This window comes from Leucoraja erinacea, chromosome 27, assembly GCF_028641065.1.
Source record: "Leucoraja erinacea ecotype New England chromosome 27, Leri_hhj_1, whole genome shotgun sequence".
Taxonomy (NCBI): domain Eukaryota; kingdom Metazoa; phylum Chordata; class Chondrichthyes; order Rajiformes; family Rajidae; genus Leucoraja; species Leucoraja erinaceus.
The window spans coordinates 29,567,825-29,594,671 of NC_073403.1; the positions used below are offsets into that span (position 1 = coordinate 29,567,825).

The 26,847-nt window shown below is 46.4% G+C and overlaps 1 protein-coding gene across 2 annotated transcripts in view; it reads left to right on the forward strand.

The window, feature by feature from the left end:
* Positions 1–26,847, forward strand: part of LOC129710388 (integrin alpha-8-like) — a 152,124-nt gene that overhangs the window by 104,436 nt on the left and 20,841 nt on the right. For both annotated transcript variants that reach the window (XM_055657352.1, XM_055657353.1), the window contains exons 20-25: positions 2,236–2,383; positions 7,311–7,403; positions 9,811–9,887; positions 19,842–19,922; positions 22,022–22,127; positions 23,379–23,531. In XM_055657352.1, the coding sequence (XP_055513327.1) occupies positions 2,236–2,383; positions 7,311–7,403; positions 9,811–9,887; positions 19,842–19,922; positions 22,022–22,127; positions 23,379–23,531 (658 nt within the window). The remainder of the gene's footprint in view (positions 1–2,235; positions 2,384–7,310; positions 7,404–9,810; positions 9,888–19,841; positions 19,923–22,021; positions 22,128–23,378; positions 23,532–26,847) is intronic.

Here is a 26,847-nt window from a genome sequence, read left to right on the forward strand (position 1 = left end):
TTTGTAAGGTGTCCTTGAGACTCTTGAAAGGCACCCATAAATAAAATTTATTATTATTATTATTATTATTATTATTATTATTATTATTATTATCAGTTCCATAGACAAAGTCCAATGTCCACAATTGGGTACAGGTGAAACCTTAACTTATGGAAGGACCACGGGTTGTAGAAAATTCTTGACCTAAAACATCATCAATCCTTTTCTGTAGAGATGCTGCCTGACCCACTGAGTTATTCCAACACCGTGTCTATCTGTAGAATAGTAGGTCCTATTCTATCATACCTATTGTGCACATGAGGTCTACAGTGTTCTCCCTCAGTGTAGCTGCCTACCTGAGTGCACCCTACATCTCTCTGTAGTGGATAGTTGGCTGTGCTGAGGGACTGTGTAGGAAGGAACTGCAGGTGCTGGTTAGTACCGAAGATAGACACAAAATGCTGGAGTAACTCAGCGGGACAGGCGGCATCTCTGGAGAGAAGGATGGGGTGATGTTTCGGTTCGAGACTGAGGGACAGGCAGGTTTTGGGCAGACCATGGGACCTCTTTCACAGAGACAAACATTCCTCCAGCATCAGCTGCTGACTGCCTCAGTCTGCCTCCCTAGAAACAGTGCAGTTCAGGCATTCCTGCTGGAACGTCGATCTGAGCAGCAAGACTGTCATTCTGGTACTTCCAGTAAAGCAGACGACAACTCATCCCTTCCCCCACCCAAACCACCCCCTCACCAGGTACTTTCCCCTGCAACCGCAGGAGATGCAACACCTGTCGCTTTACCTCCCCCCTCGACTCCGTCCAAGGACCCCGGCAGTCTTTCAAGGTGAGGTAGGGGTTCACTTGCACCTCCTCCAACCTCACCTACTGTATCTGGTGTTCCAGGTGTGGACTCTTTGGTGAGACCGAGCACAGGCTTGGTGATCGTTTCGCTGAACACCTCCGCTCAGTCTGTCCAAACCTCCCTGATCTCCCAGTTGCTCAGCACTTTCACTCCCCCTCCATTCCCACATGACCTTTCTGTCCTGGGCCTCCTTTGTCAGAGTGAGGCCCAGCGCAAATTGGAGGAACAGCACGTCATGTTTCACTTGGGCAGCTTACACCTCAGCAGTATGAACATTGACTTCTCTACTTCAAATAGCCCTTGCTTTCCCTCTCTCTCCATCCCTCCCCCTTCCCAGTTCTCCCACCAGTCTGATTGGCCCCCTGACTACCTTGTATCTCTGTTTGCTTTGTTGTCACCTTCTCCCAGCTACCAATGGTCTATGTTACATGGTCTGTTCTACATTTCCCTTGATTTTCATCTCTTTTGATCTCTGACACTTCCTTATCTCTGTAACTCCCTCTCTTCTGAAGAAAGGTCTCACCCAAACAACACCCATTCGTTCTATCCAGTGTTGCTGCCTGTCCCGCTGAATTACTCCAGCATCTTGTGTCCATCTTCAGCCAGCATCTGCAGTTCCTTCCTAAACACAGTCTTATGCCCCTGTCCCACTTTTTTTCGGTGACTACAGGCGGCTCGGCCGTTGCCACATGGTCACGGGGTGACGCCTGTATGATCGGGAATAGTCTCCTCAAGTCGCCTAATGAGTCGTAACGTTTTTCTGGTGCCGCTGGATTTTGAAATGTTCAAAACCTTTTGGCGACTGTGGGGTTGACGTAACTTATCTTCTCCTGTCGCCGGGCGCTGACTTCGGTGAATTCCATTGGCGATTACCCACGTCAACCTACGGCAACCGGCGACAGGTACCGGTGACTGAATTGTCTTCAGTTGTCACTGACATGGTCGTAGCTTGCCGTAACCTGTCGCGGGTGGACGTAGGTTGAATTTGGTTGTCGTGGGTTGTCGCCTGTGTGGTCGTAGGTTGACGTCCTAAGTTGCGACGATTGGGTCGCCGGTTGTCGGTAGCTTGCCGTAGCTTGCCGCCAACTAGGCTGTAGATTGTCGTAAACATTGTCGTGGGGCCCCCCCGGTCCAGTCGCCACTTTTTCGGTGACTTGCTACAACTGTGACAGTCGGCGAAAAAAATCGCCTTAGTGGAACAGGCCCTTTAGTCCAAACAAACATTTGGCCACTGGATTGGAAACACTGAGGGATAACGCAGAGAGAAAATGGTGGGGAGGTGGAAAAATCAAGGGAAAACACAAAATTTTCATCACACTCGAGACCTCACTGTTTCTCATCAATGACGGATCAGAGTTCTGCCTGTGACTGTTTTTCTTTTATCGCTACTTCCACAGAGACAAGGTACATTTGATTGCTGGAGTCTCAAACCCACTCACGATGGTTTTCAATGCATCCAATGATGGAGAAGGAGCATATGAAACCGAACTACACATCCCCCTCCCTCCTCAAATTGACTTCATCAGTGTTGTGCGGGGTAATGAGGTAAGGTTGGTGCCACTGTGGTATAGTCAGTCCTGTGTCTCACAATGCTGATCTCAGAGCAACCACACTCTCATCCTCACTTCCCTCCAACCTGTTTTCACTCAAACACCCATCAAATGGAACCATTGAACCATCGAAATCATAGGCAGAATTAGGCCATTCAGCCCATCAAGTCCACTCCACCATTCAATCATGACTGGTCTATCTCACCCTCCTCACCCCATTCTCCTGTCTTCTCCCTATAACCCCTGACACCATTCCTAATCAATAATCTATCTATCTCTGCCTTAAAAATATCCATAGTCTTGGCCTCCACAGCCTTCTGTGGCAAAGAATTCCACAGATTCACCACCCTCTGGGTACGATCCTGACCAGCGGTGCTATGTGTACGGAGTTTGTAAGTTCTCCCTGTGACCGCGTGGGTTTTCTCTGGGTGCTCTGGTTTCCTCCCACATTCCAAAGACATACAGGTTTATAGGTTAACTGGTTTCTAAAAATTGTAAATTGTCCCTAGTGTGTAAGATAGTGCTACTGTACAAGTGAACGCTGGCCACGTGGACTCGGTGGGCCAAAGGACATATTTCTGCACTGACTCTCTAAAGTCGAAAGTTGAAAGTAAAAATTCATCACCTCACTCTTATCAGGACCAAGTAACTTCTGCCAAAGCTCCACTTGCCCTGATGCACAAAATTCTTTTCCAACTTCCTCCACGTTTATTTAAGATGTTCCTTGAAACCTAGTCTTCAGTCAAGCATTTGCCACATGTCCTAATGTATCATTGTTGGATGGATTGTATTGTTTTTTGCTGCTCTCTGGATCAGATCCAGACACAGATCCAGACTCCAGCTGCCTCCTCACTGCTAAAGCAAGTCTGTTCAATCCTGACCTTGGGTTAGGTGTGAAGTTTGCACCTTCTCCCTGGGATCATGTGGGTTTCCTCCAGATGCTTGGGTTTCTTCACAGTAATTCCTTGTGGTCATCACTTCCGAAAAGGCCACCAGGGACTATACTGGAGGTTGGACAATTCATAATGGACAATTTTTACATTTATCAAGCCAATTAACCTACAAACCTGTACGTCTTTGGAATGTGGGAGGAAACCGAAGATCTCGGAGAAAACACCCGCAGGTCATGGGGACAACGTACAAACTCCGTACAGACAGTGCCCGTAATCGGGATCAACCCCGGGTCTCTGGCGCTGCATTTTTGCTGTAAGGCAGCAACTCTACCATTGCGCCACATAACTGTGCCACCGTGACTATGCAGCCTGTAGAGCTGCTGCTTCATGCCACCAGTTGATCCTCATCTCATGTGCTGTTTGTGTGGAGTTTGCATGCTATCCCTCTGACTACATGGGTTTTACCCCGAGTTGTTTACCCCAAGGTGTAGGAAGGTTAGGTTCTGGCCTTCTCCGACCTCCAGTTGCCCCCCCCCCCCATGATGAAGAATGATCAGACCCGAAACTTCGCCTTTTTTCCAGAGATGCTGCCTGACCCACTGAGTTACTCCAGTACTTTGTACCTACTACTGACATGGGATGGGTAGGTAATTAGTAATCATAACTTGCCTCTAGTGTGTAGGTGGGTGATAGAATCCGGGGTTATTAATGGGAAGATGGAGAGAATTTAAAGGAAATGTGGGATTAGTTTGGACAGGTTCCTGCTGATCGGACAGACATGATGGGCCAAGGGGCTTGTATCCATGTTGTGTGGTTCTGAACTCTATAGAACTTGCGCTCTGTATTTCAGTGCCGTTTGTAGCCATTGTAAATTGATTGGTGAATTCAGGTGACGTAATAGGGTGAGAAGAGCCACCAAGAGCAAAGAGCGTTTTACGATCAAATGTCCCGAAACGGAACAATGAAATTCTTACCTACAGCAGCGCATCAGGTTTGTGAACACAGGTGTACAGGTGCAGCATGGCCACAACTCACCACCAAGCACCAAGACCTGGCTTGGCTGGTGGTGAGGGGTGCCCTCCCAGTCAGATCCTTCCTGCACCGTCAGAATCTCACGACCAGCGCACGCTGCCCTCGGGACGGCTGCGATGGAGAGGAGACGGTTGTCCACCTCTTCGCAGACCGTGGATTCACAAAGAGAGTCTGGAGAGGTCTGCAAGGGTCCCTGTCATGGTTTATCCCGAACAGCTCCGTAGCAGAGGACACTGTGATTTATGCATTGTTCCCAGGGACACATTCAGAGACTGACATCGAGTGCTGCTGGAAGGTCATTATTTCGGTGAAAGACGCTCCTTGGTCTGCCTGAGCTTTGTTGGCCACCCAGCAGAGCGAGATGTCCTACGGGGAATGTTGCTGACTGGCCCGCTCCAGACTGCAGGAGTACGTGCTGAGGGACACACTGAAGCGCGGTGCAGCCAACACCAAGGCTCTGTCTCCCTTCCACTGCTGGACATTTGGGGCGGGGTGTGGTGGAGACGCACCTCAAACAAGGGAAGGAATACCACACCGGGGGGCCACATGTGGAGCAAGGGTATTTGTTATAATAGACAGATAGACACATAACACTGGAGTAACTCAGCGGGACAGGCAGCATCTCTGGAGAGAAGGAATGGGTGACATTTTGGGTCGAGACCCTTCTACATTTTTCTGGGAACACTACCGAACATAACGCTGGCGAGTGTATGTACAGCCGTGGAGAATGTTGTGTACAGTTCTTATTTGTACATATTTATTATCCTGAATAAAGTTTATTTTGATTAATTCAAAAAGAACCCAGGTGAGGTAATGGAAATCTCAGTCAGAATGCAGTGTGCAGCTGTGGTGGTGTGGTGTGCTGGTGTGGTGGTGTGGTGGTGGTGTGGTGGTGTGTGTGGTGGTGTGGTGTGGTGTGTGTGTGGTGTGTGGTGTGGTGTAGTGTGGTGTGGTGTAGTGTAGTATAGTGTGGTTTGGTGTAGTGTAGTGTAGTGCAGTGTAGTGTGGTGTAGTGTAGTGTGGTGTGGTGTAGTGTGGTGTAGTGTGGTGTGGTGTGGTGTAGTGTAGTGTGGTGTAGTGTGGTGTGGTGTGGTGTAGTGTGGTGTGGTGGGGTGTGGTGTGGGGGGGGGTAGGGTGGTGTGGTGTGGTGTGGTGGTGTAGTGTGGTGTGGTTGTGTGGTGTGGTGTGTGGTGTGTGTGTGTGTGGTGTGGTGTGGTGTGGTGTGGTGTGGTGGTGTGTGTAGTGTGGTACGTTGTGTGGGGTGGTGTGGTGTAGTGTGGTGTGGTGTAGTGTGGTGTGGTGTAGTGTGTAGTGTGGTGTAGTGTGGTGTGGTGTGTGGAGGTGTGGTGTGGTGTGCTGGTGTGGTGGTGTAGTGTGGTGTGTGTGGTGTGCTGGTGTGCTGGTGTGGTGGTGGTGGTGTGGTGGTGTGTGTGGTGTGTGTGGTGGTGTGGTGGTGTGGTGTGGTGGTGTGGTGTAGTGTGGTGTGGTGTGGTGTAGTGTGGTGTAGTGTGGTGTGGTGTAGTGTGTGGTGTAGTGTGGTGTGGTGTAGTGTGGTGTGGTGTGGTGTGGTGTGGTGTGGTGTGGTGTGGTGTGGTGGTGTGTGGTGTGGTGTGGTGTGTAGTGTGGTGTGGTGTGGTGTGGTGTGGTGTGGTGGTGGTGGTGTGTGTGGTGTGGTGTCTAGTGTGGTGTGGTGGTGTAGTGTGGTGTGGTGTAGTGTGGTGTGGTGTAGTGTAGTGGTGTGGTGTGGTGTGGTGTGGTGTGGTGTGGTGTGGTGTAGTGTGGTGTGGTGTAGTGTGGTGTAGTGTAGTGTAGTGTGGTGTAGTGTAGTGTGGTGTAGTGTGGTGTGGGTGGTGTGGTGTGTGTGTGTGTGTAGTGTGGTGTGGTGGTGTGTGTGGTGGTGGTGTGTGTGGTGTGGTGGGGTGTGGTGGTGTGGTGTGGTGGTGTGTGTGGTGTGGTGGTGTGGTGTGGTGGTGTGGTGTGGTGTGGTGTGGTGTAGTGTGGTGTGGTGTAGTGTGGTGTGGTGGTGTAGTGTGGTGGTGTGGTGGTGGTGTGGTGTGGTGGTGTGGTGTGTGGTGTAGTGTGGGTGTGGTGTGGTGTGGTGGTGTGGTGGTGTAGTGTGGTGGGTGTGGTGGTGTGGTGTGGTGTGGTGTGTGGTGTGGTGTGGTGTGGTGGTGGTGTAGTGTGGTGGTGTGGTGTGGTGTGTGGTGTGTGTGTGGTGTGGTGTGGTGTGGTGGTGTGGTGTGGTGGGTGTGATGTGGTGGTGTAGTGTGGTGGTGTGTGTGTGGTGGTGTGTGTGGTGTGTGGTGTGTGGTGTGGTGTGGTGGTGTGGTGTGGTGGTGGTGTGTGTGGTGTGGTGTGGTGTGTGTGGTGTGGTGTGGTGTGGTGGTGGTGTGGTGTGGTGTGGTGTGGTGGTGTGGTGGTGGTGGTGTGGTGTGGTGTGTGTGTGGTGTGGTGTGTGGTGTGTGTGGTGTGGTGGTGTGTGTGTGGTGTGGTGTGTGTGGTGGTGTGGTGTGTGGTGTGGTGTGGTGTGTGTGTGTGTGTGGTGTGTGTGGTGTGGTGTGTGTGGTGGTGTGGTGTGTGTGTGTGGTGGTGTGTGGTGTGGTGTGTGATGTGGTGTAGTGTGGTGTGGTGTGATGTGTGTGGTGGTGGTGGTGTGGTGTAGTGTGGTGTGGGTGTGATGTGTGGTGTGTGTGGTGGTGTCGTGTGTGTGGTGGTGTGTGGTGGTGTGGTGTGTGTGGTGGTGTGGTGTGTGGTGTGGTGTAGTGTGGTGGTGTGGTGTGGTGGTGTGGTGTGGTGGTGTGATGTGGTGGTGTTGTGTACATTTTGATGTCTATTTGCAAACCTATGAGCAATTTCAAATTGAATTGAGCAGTCAATGCCACCTTTATGTACGAGACACTGATGGGTTTTTTTGCAACATGCCAATTTATTGTATTGCCTTCTGGTACTTTGTAATGAACTTGTTTAACGTGTCCTGTGCATATTTCTTTCTTGAAGAAACTGACTAAGCTGAGCTGTAACCCAGTGGAGTTCAACGGCACTCAAACGGTGATCTGTGACCTCGGCAATCCAATGGCAGCTGGCGTGAAGGTGAGACCTACAGAAGAGTTAACTATGACGTAGCAAAGATCTCGATTAACTACGATGCGAAGGTGACACAACTGTATGTACGCCCCAAAATTGTGGACGCAGCCCAGAGCATCTCACAAACCAACCACCCTTCCATTGACCCCATCTACATCTCACGCTGCCTCGGCAAGGCCAGCAGCACAATAAGTCGCATCCTGGCCACTCCCTCATCTCCCCTCTCCCATCAGGCAAGAGGTACAGAAGTGTGAAAACACACACCTCCAGATTCAGGGACAGTTTCTTCCCAGCTGTTATCAGGCAACTGAACCATCCTACAACAATAGGAGAGCCGTCCTGAACTACTATCTACCTCATTGGTGATCTTCAGACTATCTTTAATCAGACTTTACAGGCTTTACCTTGCACTGAACGTTATTCCCTCAATCATGTACCTGTACACTGAGGACGGCACGATTTTAATCGGGTATTGTCTCTTGCTGACTGGTTAGCACGCAACACAACCTTTTTATGGTACCTCGGTACACGTGACATTAAACTAAACTAAACTAAAATGCGGCTGAATTATGTGCCCCTCTATTTTTTTCCCATCATCATGCTCTGCTTACACACATTTCCCACTTATCCTGTTTGCCGGATGCCCTTTACTGGCAAATCAGCCGAGACAGTGGTCCAGGTGACCGACCATCATTGTGCCTTTCTCACCAGCTCCCAGTCCAGGATACGTTCAATGTCAATTAGAAGCCAGCTCACCACCACCACCTTCTCACGGACAGCTGACGATTGGGCCATAATGGCCGTCCTTCTTAAACAAGGCAAAGAATGAATTGCCACAGCATTTATGTCTGAAGAAGGATCTCGACCCGAAACGTCACCTATTCCTTTTCTCCAAAGATGTTGGCTGACCCACTGAATTACTCCAGTATTTTGTGTCTATCTTCGGTTTGAAGCAGCATCCTTCCTACACATTTATGATGGGTTGTTTTCCCTCCCTTGTCCACTTAACACAGGGACAGTTTCCAACCTCTTGATTCTGGCTGTGCTGTGCCAGCTAACTTCCTCTCGGTCATTGCTGAACCATGTCTTTATCTACATTTATCTATAATATTCTTCACACAGCAAATTTCACTCTTCTTTTTACGGTGATATATCGTCTTAGAGTCATAGAGTCATTCAGCATAAGTTGCCCATGCAATTTCCCACGGCCTTCAGACTGATTGTCACCTATCCATATTCTCCAGTTATCCTGCTTGACCTGCTGAATTAACTCAAAAATGTTGTGTCTACGAAGAAAGATTTGATTGCATATAGATACACACAGTGCCATCTAAGTTGGCCACACCTGCCTGCATTTGTCCCATATTCCTCTGAATCTTTCCTATCCTTGTGAGGTACAGTGGAATTTCTTTTTGTTTAGCTTATTATCATGTACCGAGGTACAGTGGAATTCCTCTTTTTGCCAGCCATACACTCCGTCAAAGGCCATTTTTTTGTTTTTTTTTTAAAGTTATATCAATTTACACTACAATAAAACAAACCAGCCCACGGACAATGTGACTACTATACTCTATGATACAATCCTTATTGACATACATTCAACACCCTGCGTAGCAGTAGACCATACCCACAGACAGGGCGTATTCCCTTTCTAATCCAGCAGCACACGTGGCGGGGCAGAGGTAGAGCCTCCACCGTCTGGTGCCGTGCCTCACAGCGCTTGGCCAGGCCCAGGAGCACCCAACCAGGACACGTCAGCATCACAGTGAGCGGTAGAGTTGCTGCCTCACAGCACCAGGGACCCGGGTTCCATCCTCAATACAGGTGCTGTCTGTACGGAGTTTGTACGTTCTCCCCGTGACCTGCATGGGTTTGGTCCGGGTGCTCCGGATTCCTCCCACACTCCAAAGATATACAGGTTTGTAGGCAAATTGGCTTGGAAATTGTTCCGAGCGTGTTTATTTCAGTTTAGTTTATCGTCACGTGAACCGAGGTACAGTGTAAAGCTTTAATGTGTGGGATAGTGTTACCGTATAGGGTGATTGCTGGTCGCCGTGGACTCGGTAGGCCGTGGGGTCTGTATCTATGCTGTATCTCTAAACTAAACTAAACTAAACTCTGAGGGTTGGTTTATTCAAGGGTGTAAATGTTTTTCAGATGAAAATTCACCTGAATCTAACTCTGGCCTGCAAAGATACTTAGGTATTAATTATGCATGCCCCATCTTCCAGAGACTCAGAGAATGCAACAAGTCTGTTTTTTTAAATATTAATTTAGCCCTGCATTATTTACATTTACATTTATTAGTTATTAATTGCTGCCTGACTTTATTTACATGCTAAACAGCTGCCCCTTACACTGAAACAGCTGCCGTGACAATGAGAACGGCCAATTGATCTCTGTTGCTCTTTAGTTATCCACAGGACTCCATTTCATGGCGCACAGCTTGGAACAGGTGGACACCGTCACAATCAGCATGCAGATAAAAAGGTAAACAGGAGCGTTGTATTGAGTGACTTGAGCCCATGTAACCAGAGCTGACACACAGAGCCCCTGGCAGACAGTGGAAGGAGCTTCACTGCCCACCCTGTCAAACACCATCTGCCCCTATTTGTGCAACAGTCTATCCCCCCCCCCTGCCCCAACCAACATTGGCCACAAGGATGGAAAACTGGAAACAAACCGAGGATCAGAATCAGAATCACACTTTATTCGCCAAGTATGTTTTGCAACATACGAGGAATTTCATTGGCCAGGTCAGTCATACAATTAAAAGCAACAGATCACTCAAAACAACACATTTTAACATGAACATCCACCACAGTGACCCGACACATTCCTCACTGTGATGGAAGGCGAAATGAAGTTCAAGTCCTTCCTTAGTTCTTCCTCAGTCGTGGGCCTCGAGCCCCCGTTGACGGGATGATCTTAACTCCCGTAACCGGCGGCGTTCGGGCCTTCCGCATCGAGGCGATCTGCTCCTGCATCGAGGGGGATGTCAGCTCCCTCGCGCCGGTCGATCGAACATCGTGTCGGGGCTGGTCGTACTTTCCGCGACGTTGGAGCTCCCGACTCGGCCTCACCCGAGAATGCGAGCCCTTGGTGTTGGTTCCACGTTGGTCACGGTGGGAGCGATCCCAGGCAAGGGATCCGCTCCGATGTTAAGTCCGCGCCCCACGGTGGGGCTCACGACAGTCCGAGATGGCTTCCAGCTCCAGCGATGGTAGGCCGCAGAGCCCGGAGAATGTGATCCGAAAATTGATCACATCTCCGGGAAGGTAAGAACCTGAAAAAAAAATTTCCTCCGATCCCCTCCCCCCACATAAAACAAATCAAAGAAGATTAAAACAAACTTTTAACGCACTAAAAAATAACAAAAAGAAAGAAAATACGAACAGACTGCCGGCAGGGCAGCCATCTCCTCGGTGCCCCTGGTGGTCTTATGTTCACAAGTTTGCAAGTTATAGGAAAATTTAATAAAAGGAATATATAGGAATATATAATAACAAGCATTATTATTGCATTATTAAACAAGAAGATACTATTGCCCGTATCTTTCATTCAAGGGAGGAGAACACATTGGTAATGACAGTATCAAGAGTCGCCGATGTTCACAAGTTCACAAGTTATAGGAGTAGAATTAGGCTATTCGGCCCATCCAGTCCACTCTGCCATTCAATAGTAAGATTAAACGAGAACTTACCAGTTTGAAGTTTGATCGTTATTTTATGAGCAGTAACATTGAGGGATTACATGAAGAACCCCGCCAGGATGCATGTGTGTCATTCTTCAAAGCAGCGGTGTGAAATCACAGATACAGTGGCTTGCAAAAGTATTCATACCCCTTGAACTTTTCCACATTTTGTCACGTTACATCCACAAACGTAAATGTATTTTATTGGGATTTTATGTGATAGACCAACACAAAGTGGCGCATAATTGTGAAGTGGAAGGAAAATGATACATGGTTTCCAAATTTTTTTACAAATAAAAAACTGAAAAGTGTGGCGTGCAAAAGTATTCAGCCCCCTTTACTCTGATACCCCTAAATAAAATCCAGTGCAACCAATTGCTTTCAGAAGTCACCTAATTAGTAAATAGGGTCCACTTGTGTGTAATCTAATCTCAGTATAAATACAGCTGTTCTGTGAAGGCCTCAGAGGTTTGTTAGAGAACATTAGTGAACAAACAGCATCATGAAGCCCAAGGAACACATCAGACAGGTCAGGGATAAAGTTGTGGAGAAGTTTAAAGCAGGGTTAGGTTATAAAAAAATATCCCAAGCTTTGAACATCTCACGGACCACTGTTCAATCCATCATCCGAAAATGGAAAGAGTATGGCACAACTGCAAACCTACCAAGACATGGCCGTCCACCAAAACTGACAGGCCAGGCAAGGAGAGCATTGATCAGAGAAGCAGCCAAGAGGCCCATGGTAACTCTGGAGGAGCTGCATAGATCCACAGCTCAGGTGGGAGAATCTGTCCACAGGACAACTATTAATCGTGCACTCCACAAATCGGACCTTTATAGAAGAGTGGCAAGAAGAAAGCCATTGTTGAAAAAAAGCCATAAGAAGTCCCGTTTGCAGTTTGCCACAAGCCATGTGGGGGACACAGCAAACATGTGGAGGAAGGTGTTCTGGTCAGATGAGACCAAAATTGAAGTTTTTGGCCTAAATGCAAAACGCTATGTGCGGCGGAAAACTAACACTGCACATCACCCTGAACACACCATCCCCACTGTGAAACATGGTGGTGGCAGCATCATGCTGTGGGGATGCTTTTCTTCAGCAGGGACAGGGAAGCTGGTCAGAGTTGATGAGAAGATGGATGGAGCCAAATACAGGGCAATCTTGGAAGAAAACCTGTTAGAGTCTGCAAAAGACTTGAGACTGGGGCAGAGGTTCACCTTCCAGCAGGACAACGACCCTAAACATACACACAGAGCTGCAATGGAATGGTTTGGATCAAAGCATATTCATGTGTTAGAATAGCCCAGTCAAAGTCCATAAATCCAACCTAAATCCAATTGAGAATCTCTGGCAAGACTTGAAAATTGCTGTTCACAGACGCTCTCTATCCAATCTGACTGAGCTTGAGCTATTTTGCAAAGATGAATGGGCAAAAATGTCAGTCTCTAGATGTGCAAAGCTGGTAGAGACATACCCCAAAAGACTTGCAGCTGTAATTGCAGCTTCTACAAGTGGTTCTACAAAGTATTGACTCAAGGGGGCTGAATACTTTTGCACGCCACACTTTTCAGTTTTTTATTTGTAAAAAAAATTGAAAACCATGTAACGATCAAACTTCAAACTGGTAAGTTCTCGTTTAATCTTACTATTTTACTTCGGAGTCACGTGAGTGGCTACATGAAGATTTTAAAGCTCTGTGATTTCATGCCGTGGAAACGAGTCCATGCATCACATCTGTCTTGATTATGGGGAGAATAGTGTTAATATCATTAGTTAATGATGTTAATACGATATTGAAAACCCAATGATAAATATATTAACCCCAAATTATAGCCCCTATTTATGGGGTGAATTATATTACAGAACTTAAAATTGTTTCTGCAAATGTTCCAGGTTCAATGACTGGTTTGTTATAAAATCGTTGGAAAGTTTTCTCCATTGACCATCCTGCTGTCTTGAGGATTTGGTCCATAGGAACATCCAACTTCATAGCTGCCGATGTAGCTGCAGCCCTGGTGGAGTGAGATTTTAAAAATGCTAGTGTCTACTCCAGCCTTTATTAGGACCTGTTTTAGCCATCTAGAGATGGTCTGGACTGTCACTGTTTTGAGTGGCTGTTTGTAGCTGATTAAAAATGACAATTCTTTCCCTCTGATGATCTTAGTATACTCCATATATAATAGTAAGCGTGTTACAATGCAGAGACGATCATCTGTTGGGTAGGCCCTGAATTCTGTTTTTAGGCCTGCTGACCCCTGTCTGTTTTGTTTGACTAATTCATTGATGTGAAAAGTTAAATTTCCAGATGAAATAGTCATGTTGTCCAGCCTTAGTTTCTGTAGTGACTGGACCCTATGTGCCGTGACCAAGGCCATCAGCATGACTGTTTTCATAGTCAGTTTCTGTAGGGACAGAGCTGTAGCTGGAGACCAGTTTCTTAACATGGTCAGTACAATGCTCACATCCCATATTTGGGAGTACCTGGTTCTTGGGGGATTAACATTAAAAATGCCCCTCATGAGTTTGGTTAACAAGGTGTGTCCCAACAGAATGCCGCTCTGTTCCTTGCCACAGGTATGTTGACAGAGCACTTCTGGCGCAGTTGATGGCACTATGACTGAGCCTCTCATCATAATGGAGGCTTGCCAGGAATTCCAGAACAGACGGGATGTTCATAGATCTGTGGGTGATGTTTATTGTTGTGACAGTACTTCCTATTTCTTGATGCCGCTGAAATAATATCCACTGTTCGGTCTGTCAGTCCCAGGTGTAGTAAAGGTGCTTTCAAACTCTACAAATTAATAGGTTTATCTAATTATGACATGGGTAACTTCCCCTTGTTGCGGGGATGAACCAGTAAATTAGGTCTATGATGGATGGTGATGCATGGTTCAAATACCATGTCTATTCTTTGTCACATAATGTCGATTTGTTTCCACCCATATGGGTGATATATGCTACCATGGTGGTGTGTCAATTTGTAGTCTAACATGCTGGTGATATAACCCAGAACAATATGACTTAAGGCCATGGAATGCACTTAACATTCCCAGGTAGTTTATGCACAGTGTTTGTAATAATGATGCCTCCTGTGCATTCCATCTCCCCCACAGCTGGAGATGGAATTGGTAGCACCCCATCCAAGTGCACTGGCATCAGTTTGTAGTTCCATAGACGGGTAGCTGATAATGTTTGGATTGGAACAATGCCTAATGTTATCTTTCCACCATTTTAGTTCCATTATGGCCTCTGTTGGTCTGTCAAAATGACCACCATAATTTTTGAGTGCTCATATTTTAGCCCTCTGTCATTTTTGATAATGTAAAGGTCCGATTTGTGTGGCTGGAAACGCAGCCACTATAATGCCAATTATTCTTGCTACCAGTCTGATGGATGGTTTTGTGATGTCAATGATTTTGCTGCAAGCCTCCATGAAGGCTATAACCTTTTCTTTCGGCAAAGTCACTGACATGTGAACTGAGTTAAGGGTGAACCCCAGATGATCCATTGTGTTAAATAACATCTGTGGTCACCTCTAATGGGTACTGTATAGTAAGCATCTTTAAAAACGATGCTTGCCATGTAGTAACCTAGGAAATCATTTGCTTAGCAGTAACGAAGGTTTCCATCTAGTAATGAATATATAGTACGAAAGTATTCAAATTAGTCAAATCTATGATGATGCGGCAACCACCATCTTGTTTATGATGAAGATTTTGGACTCGAATTCCTGTGATTCGTGTTGGGTTTCCTCCATTACTCCTTTTTTTATATGGGCACTGTAGTTCAGCATGCGCTTTTGATTTTTCTTTGCCTGTAAACATGAACATTCGGTTCGGTACATGCTGATCTGGAGGATTATGTTTTTGTATAAATTCTATGGTATAACCCTGTACTTCTGAAAATATAAGTGTCGGTAGTTAATTTATTCCATGCATCCAGATAGAATTGTAATCTCCCACCAACCTCATAAGGAACCAGACCCACCTACCTCCATGGTTACTATTGGTAGGTTTGTTACTTTTTCGGCATCCTCCGTGGACGTTGAGGCGCCGGTGTCTGGATCTGTAGTTGGGTTGGTGTTGAGGGTTAGCGCATTCCCCAGGAAGGCCGGTCTGGGCCATGGCCTAAAAAGACCGATGTTGAGTGTTCCTGGCCTTTGAGCTTTCACCAGTTTGTCTTGGCCGACTGGGATGCTTTTTCCTGGCCGAAGTAGTTTTTAGACGTTGCTTTAATGAGCCCCAGGGTTTTACCCTCTTCGTCAAGTTCTTTTACCTGTTTTGATAAGTTGCCTCCAAATAGTAATATTGGTGGTTTGGAGGTTCCAGGTTTGCATAGGCCTGCAAATAGAACTGGAGCAGGAGCAGCTTCAGGAGCAGCCACGATGGCCAGTGCCCGTGAGCATTGGAGCCACAGCAAGACACTTACCACCAGGGAACTGCAAAACACTGAATGTTCCCAGTGTCAACCAGTGTATTTGAAAACCCTGTTGATTGAGCCTCCGAATCAGAGCCAGGGACTTGAACATTCGGTGTTTTTTGCAGAAAGTTCTGAAAATGCCTCCTTATAGCTGGGTGACAGCGCAGGAATTTTATGGTTTTTGCCCGCACAATTGAACAAAACAAACATAGGTTTCAAGATCACCAGGATGCACTAGGGGTATATTTTGCAACTCCCAATCACCCAGAATACCCCCTGTATTAGAAGAGGGAGAAGTGCCATCCAACCTGCTGTAGGACCCTAATTTGCAGGCCTATGCAAACCTGGAACCTCCAAACCACCAATATTACTATTTGGAGGCAACCCGTATCAAAACAGGTAAAAGAACTTGACGAAGAGGGTAAAACCCTGGGGCTCATTAAAGCAACGTCTAAAAACTACTTTGGCCAGGAAAAAGCATCCCTATTCGGCTGGACCAAGACAACGAACTGGTGAAAGATCAAAGGCCAGGAACAGCTCAACATCGGTCTTTTTGGCCTGCTGCCCCCCGACCGGCCTTCCCCCGGAATGCACTAACCCTCAATCACCGACCCACCTGTACTACAGATCCAACGCACACCGGCTGCCCGGCTTTCAACGTAAGGGGGACGTGCCCCCTGAAAAACTCGTAACAAACCTGTACCAATAGTACACCATGGTCCTAGGTGGGGTTCTGGTTCCTTATGAGGTTGGTGGGAGATTACAATTCTATCTGGATGCATGGAATAAATTAACTACCGACACTTATATTTTCAGAAGTATAGGGTTATACCATAGAATTTATACAAAAACATAATCCTACAGATCAGCATGTACCGAACCGAATGTTTCGTGCTTACAGTTGCCAGGACTAGAGGGTCTGAGCTATAGGGAGAGGTTGAGCAGGCTTGGCTGTATTCCTTGGGGCGCAGGAGGATGAGGGTGGGATATTATAGAGGTGTATAAAATCATGAGAGAAATAGGTTGGGTGGATGGACAGAGTCTTTCCCCCAGAGTAGGGGAATCGAGGACCAGAGGACAAAGGTATAAGATGAAGGGGAAAACATTTCATAAGAATCTGAGGGGCAACAATTTCACACATAGGATGACGAGGGTATGGAACAAGCTGTCAGAAGAGTTAGTTGAGGCTGGGGTTATCCCAATGTTTAAGAAACAGTTAGACAGGTACATGCATAGGACAGGTTTGGAGGGATGTGGGCCAAATGCAGGCAGATGACACTAGTGTAGCATGGACATGTTGGCCAGTGTGGGCAAGTTGGGCCGAAGGGTCTGTTTCCACTCTGTATCACTCTGACTCTAATAGCCAATTCCAAACCCACAGAACCAGAGCTCAGGCAAGTCACCCTCAATCCCGAGCGAATGCCAAAGAAACAAGCCAGAACCCCAGCATCCAGCAAAGAATAGAAAGTACAAAGCTGATGAAAGATCTGATAATAAAAATGAACTACAGATACTGGTCTATACCAAAAATGGACCCAAAGTGCTGGGGTAACTCAGCAGGTCAGGCAGCATCGCTGGGGAACATGGTTAGGTGAGGATTTGGGTCAGGAACCTTGTTCAGACTGATTGCCACCCATCCATGTTCTCCAGAGATGCTAGCTGACCTGCTGAGTTACTCCAGCATTTTGTGGGATGATTTGAGTGCATAAGGATACACACAGTGCTTTTGTTTATGGTGGTACACGTGGTCCATCGTAATGGCGTCTCTGTTAAGTCAAACGTCATTCACTTGTTTACCGCCCACGTGACACGTATCTTGGCTAATTATGCGCGCCACCACCTATTAGTATGCAAACTAAGCACAGGGTGCACTCTGTGTGGATGGAGAGGCACCAAGCGGAGGCTGTCCTCAGCATAATGTGTGATTCTGTTGCTAGAATAAGCATGTGGTGCTGGGTGAGACGTCAGCTGGCATCGGGTACCAAAGGGGAGGGGAGCAGACTTCAGCTGCCGTTTGGCTCTCCATTTTCATTGCAGCTAATCATGTGAAGCTGTTCAACAGGGTGAAATCTTTCCTGCATGACTGCCCAGCATATCCTGTGTGCTGACACAATGAAACAATCAATTTTGCAGGTTCATCAGTTCAAGGAGCAGAATTAGGCCATTCGGCCCATCAAGTCTACTCCACCATTCAACAATGGCTGATCTTTCTTTCCCTCTCAACCCCATTCACCTGCCCCATCACCGCTGACACCCTATTATAGCCCACACTGGAGTCACCTTATCAGCGCAGTGGTAGAGTTGCTGCCTTACAGCACCAGAGACCCCGGTCCAATCCTGACTACGAATGCTGTCTGTATGGAGTTTGCACGTTCTCCCCGTGACCGGGTTTGTTTTTTCCAGGTTCCTCCCACACTCCAAAGACATACAGGTTTGTAGATGAATTGGCTTCAGTAAAAATTGTAAATTGCCCCTAGTGTGTAGGATAGTGCTGTGTACGGGCATCACTGGTCGTCACGGACTCGGTGGGCAACCATTGATCACCCGTTCACACTAGTTCTATGTTATCCCACTTTCTCATCCACTCCCTACACAATAGGGGTAATTGACAGAGAGCCAACAAACCTACACACCCACATGTCTTTGGGATGTGGGAGGAAACCCAAGCACCCGGAGGAAACAGGGAGAGCATGCAAACTCCATACAGACAGCACCCGTAGTCAGGATCGAACCTAGATCTCTAGCGCTGTGAGACAATAACGATCAACTGCTCCGTGATAGTGCCCATTTGATGACTTTGGGCGACTCTTCATTGCTAGCAACTATGCAAGTTAGCATCACCTGGATCATGTAATAATAGGCCTTTCTCACGGGGCGACTTGACGCAAGATGTAACCAGAGTGAAGTGGTCGTGGTCTAGCACGATATCACATGATATAACGAGGGGGTAGACAAAGAGTTCCCACGGTACTCGGCATTTCTGTTATTTGTGCGAGTGACTTGTCCGTCTCCCGAGCTTTCCCGTTAAATCTTGAAAGACATTGTAAACTGTCAAGTGTAATTAAATCATCACGTGGCACAAATGATGGGGGGGAGAGAGAGAAATGAGGGGAGACGTATATACACACACAAAGCAGAGTTTTACTGTGTATGTGGGAGACACAGATGGACTGAGCACAGTACCTCGGTCTTATTGTGTGTGGGAGAGGGGGAGAAAGAGACGTACACTCACAGAGGCAGAGTCTCTCAGCCTGTGTGAGAGGGAGGGAGGGAGAGAGAGAGAGGCACACACAAGGTGGATGTGAAATCTCACCTGCCTGTTTCAGTGACAGACACCCGCCGCCAGTAAATGAAGACACCCCCATCTGTCTCCCCCTCCTCTCCCTCGACTCCCCCACCTTTCCCTCCCAACTCCAGTCCCGTCCCGACCCCCTGGGAAACTGAAGGGAGCAACAATTAACTGTTGCCTGCCCGCTGAGTTAAAGAGTTCCCACGGTAGTAAGACGATGTTAGTTGTGCCCAAGTTTAAATTTCCAACGTGTGTTTCAGAGTAAAGAGTCAGCGCAGAATCCTTGATAATCAAAATGCTGGAGTAACTCAGCGGGCCAAGCAGCATCTATCTCTCAAAGTACATGTGAAACATTTCTCACGGACCATAAAAATGCGGGACCTTTCAGTAAAGTCCCTTTTAAAGATTATAGTAATTTTCTTGAATCTCATTAACATAACTCATGAATAAGTTGATGTCCATATGCGGATGCAAATCTTTATTTTTTAAATTCAATCCCACAGAAGACAATTTTTACTCACCTTCTGTCCCCTCTGTCCAGCTTCCGGGTTCACCGTTCGCAGGTGTTCCCACAGTACACGCAAGAGTCAGTACGGATATCGCACTGGCCACTACGTGCATATAATGTTGCAATGTTCAACCACAAGTGTACAAGTCACTCTTGGAGAAATTCAGGCTTGTTTGAATTTTCTCCAGAGTCACCAAGTTACACGAGTACCTGCCGTTAGCGCCACGGTGGTCCACGGTGGTCCACGAATGCCGTACGGTTATGGCAAGAGGTTCCCACGATGTTCAACTCTGGTTAACTCTTACGTCAAGTCGCCCCGTGAGAAAGGGGTTTAAAACAGCCTTGTTTCAATGATCTGTTCAATCTCATCTCCAACTTCTGCTGTCCTTGACCATAATTCCCAATGGCACAGGGGAAGACATGTAATGTGTTGTGATTTATTCTTAAGGTTTGGGTAATGGGATAAAGGCTCATGAAATTAATCATGTCTCTACTACTAGCCTCTGTAACTCTATATTATTTTTTTTTTGCAGTAAAAACTCACAAAATTCTGATAGTAAGGTGGTCCATTTGAAGTTGCAAGTCAAAGCTCTGGCTCAGCTTGTTCTCAGAGGGTAAGATACAAATTATAATCATTACTTTAACCACCTTTCATGGGCTTCTTTGTGGAATATCAGACCGATCTAGGATCTCCTGTTTGTTACAGGGATCAGTTACAGTTTAGTTTATTGTCACGTGTACTGAGGTACAGTGAAAAGCTTTTGTTGTGTGCTAACCAGTCAGCGGAAAGACAATACATGATCTCTATCGCTGATCTAGACCGACAGCTGAGTAGGATACACCACCCTCATGTTTTTTTTACTGCATAACACATAAGCCATTCTTCTATTTTAGTTTGGTTTATTAATTATTATTGTCATGTGTTCTGAGGTACAGTGAAAACCTTTGGTTTGCGTGCGATCTAGTCAGAGAAAAGACGATACATTAATGCAATCAAACCATCTTGAGTGTACAGATAAAATATAATGGATACAATATTTAGTGCAAGATATAACATTGAAGTCTCTTTAAAGATATTTGAATGGTCTCCAATGAGGTAGGTGGGAGGTCAGGACCGTACAGTAATGCAACGTTAGAGTTGCTGCCTTACAGCGTCTGAGATCCGAGTTTGATCCTGACTATGGTTGCTGTCTGTACGGAATTTGTATATTCTCTTTGTGACTGCATGAGTTTTCTCCGGGTGCTCTGTTTACCTCCGCACTCTAAAGAACGTGCAGATTTGCAAATTGTCTCTGGCATGTCGGATAGCGCTAGTGTACGTGGTGATCGCTGGTTGGCACGGACTCAGTGGGCCGAAGGCCTTGTTTCCGTTCTGTACTTTGCTCCGCATTGCTTTAGGATAGAGAGTTCCAGGCTTTTGGTTTTGCTAAAATGAAGGAATAGTGATATAATTTACAGTAGGAATTATGTTTTCAAATAAGTAAGAATGATGCATAAGTTTAAATAAGAAGGAAGAGAACATGAACATGACCTTAACATATTCGCATCAACTCCCACCGCCTTGTTCCAATAATGTAAGGCAGAGAGCTGAGATTGGGTGAGAGAATTGGCGCAGAAGTTAGTTTGAGACTTGCCATGGACTGGTACTGGAGGAGAAAAAACATTTGATTTATAATGCAGTCACTTCCAGCTATAACCACACTGGGCCCAGTATGTGTAGAATCTCCCAGCACATTAGCAAGCACGTGAATTATTTGAGTTTAGTTTATTGTCATGTGTACCGAGGTACAGCGAAAAGCTTTTGTTGCACGCTAACCAGTCGTCGGAGAGACAACACATGATTACAATCGAGCCGTCCACAGTGTACAGATAGGTGATAAGGGGAATAATGTGAATAACGTTTAGTGCAAGATAAAGTCCAGCAACGCAAGTGAAGTAAAGTCAAGGCAGCGGTAGAGTTGCTGCCCTACAGTGCCAGAAATGTGGGTTCGATCCTAACGATGGGTGCTGTCAGTTCAGTGTTTGTACTTTCTCCCCGTGACCACGTGGGTTTTCTCTGAGATCTTCGGGTTTCCTCCAGAGACGTACTTGTTTGTCGATATAATATGGTATAAGTGTACATTGTCCCTAGTGTGTGTGTAGGATAGTGGTAATGTGCGGGGATCTCCAGTCGATATGGACTCGGAAGGGCTAAAGGGCCTGTTTCCACGCTGTATCTCTTAACTAAACTAAATAAAGATAGTCTGAGGGTCTCCAATGAGCTAGATAGTAGCTTAGGACTGCTCTCTAGTTGTTGGTAGGATGGTTCAGTTGCCTGATAACAGCTGGTCAGAAACTATCCCTGAATCTGGCATGTGTAGTTTGATACCCATCCTGATACCTAGCTTTATCACGTAGGACTTGGTACATAGGAAAAGCACCAAAATGAATATCAGATGCAAAGATCATAATTCACTATTCTGTCCATTTTGAGGCAGCATCTGCTCTTGATTTGTATGTAAAGTTCAACAACCGTAGAAAAAGTCTATTCTGTACAGATTAAACAGGAAAGAGAGGGTTATCTGATCAGCTGCTCTGCATTGGACTATCTCAAATCAATGAAATTAATCAAGATAGATCTGTCCATGAAGGGGAAATCTAATAAGGCAAGAAACTGAATAAACAAGAATCAGGAGCTCACACAATCTCATAACCTTTTGCCTTTCAACATCAGGGCTTCGCAGCCTGAGCAGATTATACTCCCATTCATCAATTTTGAATCGCCTTCAGATACGGTGGTGAAGAACAGCAGCCTACCAGTGATAGCACATGTCTATGAGGTAGGTACACAACATTGCTCCGCACCATCACCAGTACCTGCGCACATTGTCACCTTGGCATGCAGTGTGCTCTCCCATTTGGGTGAGTGCATCCCAGAATCAGTTTTTGTTTTCCAGATGAGTGAGTACTGTGTGCAGCGTGGTAGAGATGGCATCTTCTGTGGAACGGTTGGGGCGATAGGAAACTGGAGGGAGTCTAACGATGAGGGGAGACTGGCAGTAATGTGAGGTTTCACCAGGCGTTCAAAGCACTTCATTATTATTAGGGACAGGGCGATAGTCATTTAGGCAGGCAACAACTGGTTTCTTTGCTCTTGGGATTATTGTGGAAGGTTTGAGGCATGTGGGGACAATGGCTTGACTAAGGGAGATGTTGGAGATGTCTGTTAGCACATCTGCTAACTCCTCAGCACATTCCTTGAGCACACGTCCTGAGATGTTGTCGGGTCAAGAGGTAAAGAGCTTCAACCTCCTAGGTGTAACTATCATCAATAATTAGGGGCGGTCACGGTGGCACAGCGAATGCAGCGCCGGAGACCCGGGTTCGATCCCTACTATGGGTGATGTCTGTACGGGATCTGTACGTTCTCCCCGTGACTTGCGTGGGTTTTCTCTGAGATCTTTGGTTTCCTCTCTCACTCCAAAGACGTACCGGTCAGTATGTTTATTGGCTTGGTAAAATTGTAACTCGTGTTAGTGTGTGGGGATCGCTGACGGGCCGAAGGGCCTGCTTCACGCTGTATCTCTAAACTAAACTCAAAATGAGGGATAGCATGTTAAATGAGTGTGAAGAGATGTACTAACCAAAGATCCTATAGCAAGCAAGATAGATCACTCGACGAAAAAGACGTAGTACGGTCATGGGCAGATTCATGGGTAATTTTAGGCCCCATTTGCGTAACCGGCTTCCGTCTCCACACCAAAGATCCAATAGATCGCAAATGCGGAGACAGAAATAGGTTACGGAATCATCCTCGTAAAAATAAAAGTTATTTGGTAAAAGTCTTCTCCTCATTTTCAGAATTTTAATTTATTAACACAAACTGTTCCCCCGCAATGTTGATTACACTGCAAGTCGGGTAGGGTCGGGTTACGGAAATGGATGAAAAAAAGGCCCACGTTCCGTTCCGTTGCGCACTACACATCAGCCCATTGCATTTAGCAGGAGTGGTCTATCTATAGGATCTTTGGTATTAACTGATTGATGAAATGATTGTAATGTAATATAACATCCTCTTTATCTAATCCCAGCTACACAACAAAGGCCCATCCGCCATTAGTAAAGCCATTGTGGAAATGGACTGGCCTGCAGACTTCAATGGCATTAATCTCTTGTTCAAATCAATGGTTGAACCAACAAATGAAATTAAGTGCACGGTAGACTCCATTGAAGCTGAGAACTGGGTAAGATTTTAGATTTGCATTGGAATAGTAATGGCAAGATGGGAGTGACACTCTGGTGACAATTGAAATGCAAAAATAAAGAATGCAGATGTTGGTAATCTGTAACAAAAGCAGAATATGCCAGCAATATCCAACAGGGCAGACAGCACCTGCAAGAGAAAAGCAGAGGTCGTGTTTCAGATCAATAACCTTTCATCAGAATAAGGAATAATCAGAAATGAAAAGTTATTTTGAGCAACAGAGAAACTGGAGGGATGGGGAGAACAGAGTGGACAAGATAATAAGTTCTGGCGAAACTCAGCGGGTGAGGCAGCACCTATGGAGCAAAGGAAATAGGCAACGTTTCGGGCTGAAACATTGCCTATTTCCTTCGCTCCATAGATGCTGCCTAACCCGCTGAGTTCTCCTGCATTTTTGTCTACCTTCAATTTTCCAACATCTGCAGTTCCTTCTTAAAGATAATAAGTTCATAAGGTCATGTGACAGGAGCAGAATTAGGTCATTCGGCCCATCAAGTCTACTCCGCTATTCAATCATGGCTGATCTATCTCTCCCTCCTAAAACCATTCCCCTGCCTTCTCCCCATAACCTCTGACACCCGTACTAATCAAGAATCTATCAATCTCTCCCATAAAAATATCCACTAGCTTGGCCTCCACAGCCTTCTGTGGCAAAGAATTCCACAGATTCACCACCCAGACATTACAATGTCTGTGATAGAGTGGACACTGAAAGAAACTGAATGACAGAGGTGGGCTTGGTGCTGGGGGGGGAGGGGGGGGAGTGAGGGTACTGAAGGCTTGTTAATAAATAGTGATATCCATCCTGGTGGCACAGTGGCACAGTTGGTAGTGCTGCTGCCCTCACAATGTCAGAGACCCGGATTGGACCGTGACCGTGGCTGCTGTCTGTGTGGAGTTTGCACGTTCACCCTGTGACTGCATGGGTTTTCAACTATAACCAAACAATATCACAGAATAACAAGCAGTCAATTATGACTGGGGGGGGGGGGGGGGGGAGGAGCTTTTTTCATCTAATGCTCCAATCCACTCCACATGGACACTAAAGGCTCATGCAACTGCAGGGATCCTGTGCAAAATGCCCAGCTGGTGCAGGCAAAAAGGTTTTTGGTACAATGGACTTCATCAGTCAGGGTAATGAGGAAAGAATGTGGGATGTGTAGGAAGGAACTGCAGATGCTGGTTTAAATTGAAGATAGGCACTTGAACCTCCGGGTGGCGCCAGCAATGGCTGCCTCGCCAACAGTCAGCCTGTCCCTTCCTTATTTGTTGGTTGTTTGTATGTGTTAAATGTATGTTTTTAGTATACTTTGGCATGTTTAGGTGGGGGTGGTGGGATGCATATTTTTTTCCATATCGTATCTCCATCCGCACTGCAGCCTAACATCGAGGAGTTGGCGGCCTCTGCTGGAGACCGACTTCGAGAGCTCCACTGCTGGAGCCTGCGGAATTAACATTTGATCGCCCCGACGCGGGAGCTTCGACCGCAGGCTGTGGGAGCTTCAATAGCCCCGACTGCAGGAGAATAAAGAGGAAGCAGATTAGACTTTTTTGCCTTCCATCACAGTGAGGAATGTGGGAATCCACTGTGGTGGATATTCAAATTAACCTTTATGTAGTTGTATGTCTTGTTGCTTTTCTTAGTATGGCTGTATGGTAATTCGAATTTCACTGTACTTAATTGGTACACGTGACAATAAACTGACCTTGAAACCTTGAAATGCAGGAGAAACTCAGCGGGATAGGCAGAATCTCAGGCAGCGACTTTAGAGAGCTCGGAAAAATGCTGAAAAGCAGGACCTCCAGGGTTGTTATCTCCGGTTTGCTTCCAGTTCCACGTGCTGGCGAGAGCAGGAACAGGGAGATACGGGACCTTAATGTGTGGCTGAGGAACTGGTGCACGGGGCAGGGATTTAGATTCTTAGATCACTGGGATCTGTTTCGGAGTAAGGGGAAAAGTACAAAAGTGACAGATTGCATCTTAACAGGTGGGGGACCAGCATTCTGGCAGGCAGGTTTGTCACTGCTACACGGGTGGTTTTAAACTGAATAAGGGGGGTGGGGTGTCAAATGGGATAGTCGAGGATGGAGTTAAAGAGAAAGGGTTTCTTAAATGTGTGAGCGTAGAGACAGAGGGGTGTAAAATTAGGGTAGAAGCAATAGGTAGCAAGGTGAAAAGTAAAAGTGGCAGGCAGACAAATCCAGGGCAAAAATCAAAAAGGGCCACTTTTCAACATAATTGTATAAGGGGAAAGAGTGTTGTAAAAACAAGCCTGAAGGCTTTGCGTCTCAATGCAAGGAGCATTCGTAATAAGGTGGATGAGTTGAATGTGCAGATAGCTATTAATGACTATGATATAGTTGGGATCACGGAGACATGGCTCCAGGGTGACCCAGGTTGGGAGCTGAACATCCAGGGATATTTAATATTCAGGAGGGATAGACAGAAAGGAAAAGGAGGTGGGGTAGCTTTGCTGGTTAGAGAGGAGATTAACGCAACAGAAAGGAAGGACATTAGCTTGGAGGATGTGGAATCGATATGGGTAGAGCTGCGAAACACTAAGGGGCAGAAAACACTAGTGGGAGTTGTGTACAGGCCACCTAACAGTAGTAGTGGAGTTGGGGATGGCATCAAACAGGAAATTAGAAATGCGTGCAACAAAGGTAAAACAGTTATAATGGGAGACTTCAATCTACATATAGATTGGGTGAATCAAATTGGCAGGGGTGCTGAGGAAGAGGAGAAGAGGATTTCTTGGAATGTATGCGGGATAGTTTTCTAAACCAACATGCAGAGGAACCAACGAGAGAGCAGGCTATTCTAGACTGGGTATTGAGTAATGAGGAAGGGTTAGTTAGCAGTCTTGTTGTGCGTGGCTCATTGGGCAAGAGTGACCATAATATGGTTGAGTTCATCATTAGGATGGAGAGTGACATTGTTAATTCAGAAAGAAGGATTCTGAACTTAAAGAAAGGTAACTTTGAAGGTATGAGACGTGAATTGGCCAAGATAGACTGGCAATTGATTCTTAAAGGGTTGACGGTGGATATGCAATGGAAGGCATTTAAAGACTGCTTGGATGAGCTACAACAATTGTTCATCCCAGTTTGTCAAAAGAATAAATCAGGGAAGGCAGTGCATCCGTGGATAATAAGGGAAATCAGGGATAGCATCAAAACAAAAGATGAATCATACAAATTAGCCAGAAAAAGCAGCCAACCAGAGGACTGGTAGAAATTCAGAGTCCTGCAGAGGAGGCCAAAAGGCTTAATTAGAAAAGGGAAAATAGATTATG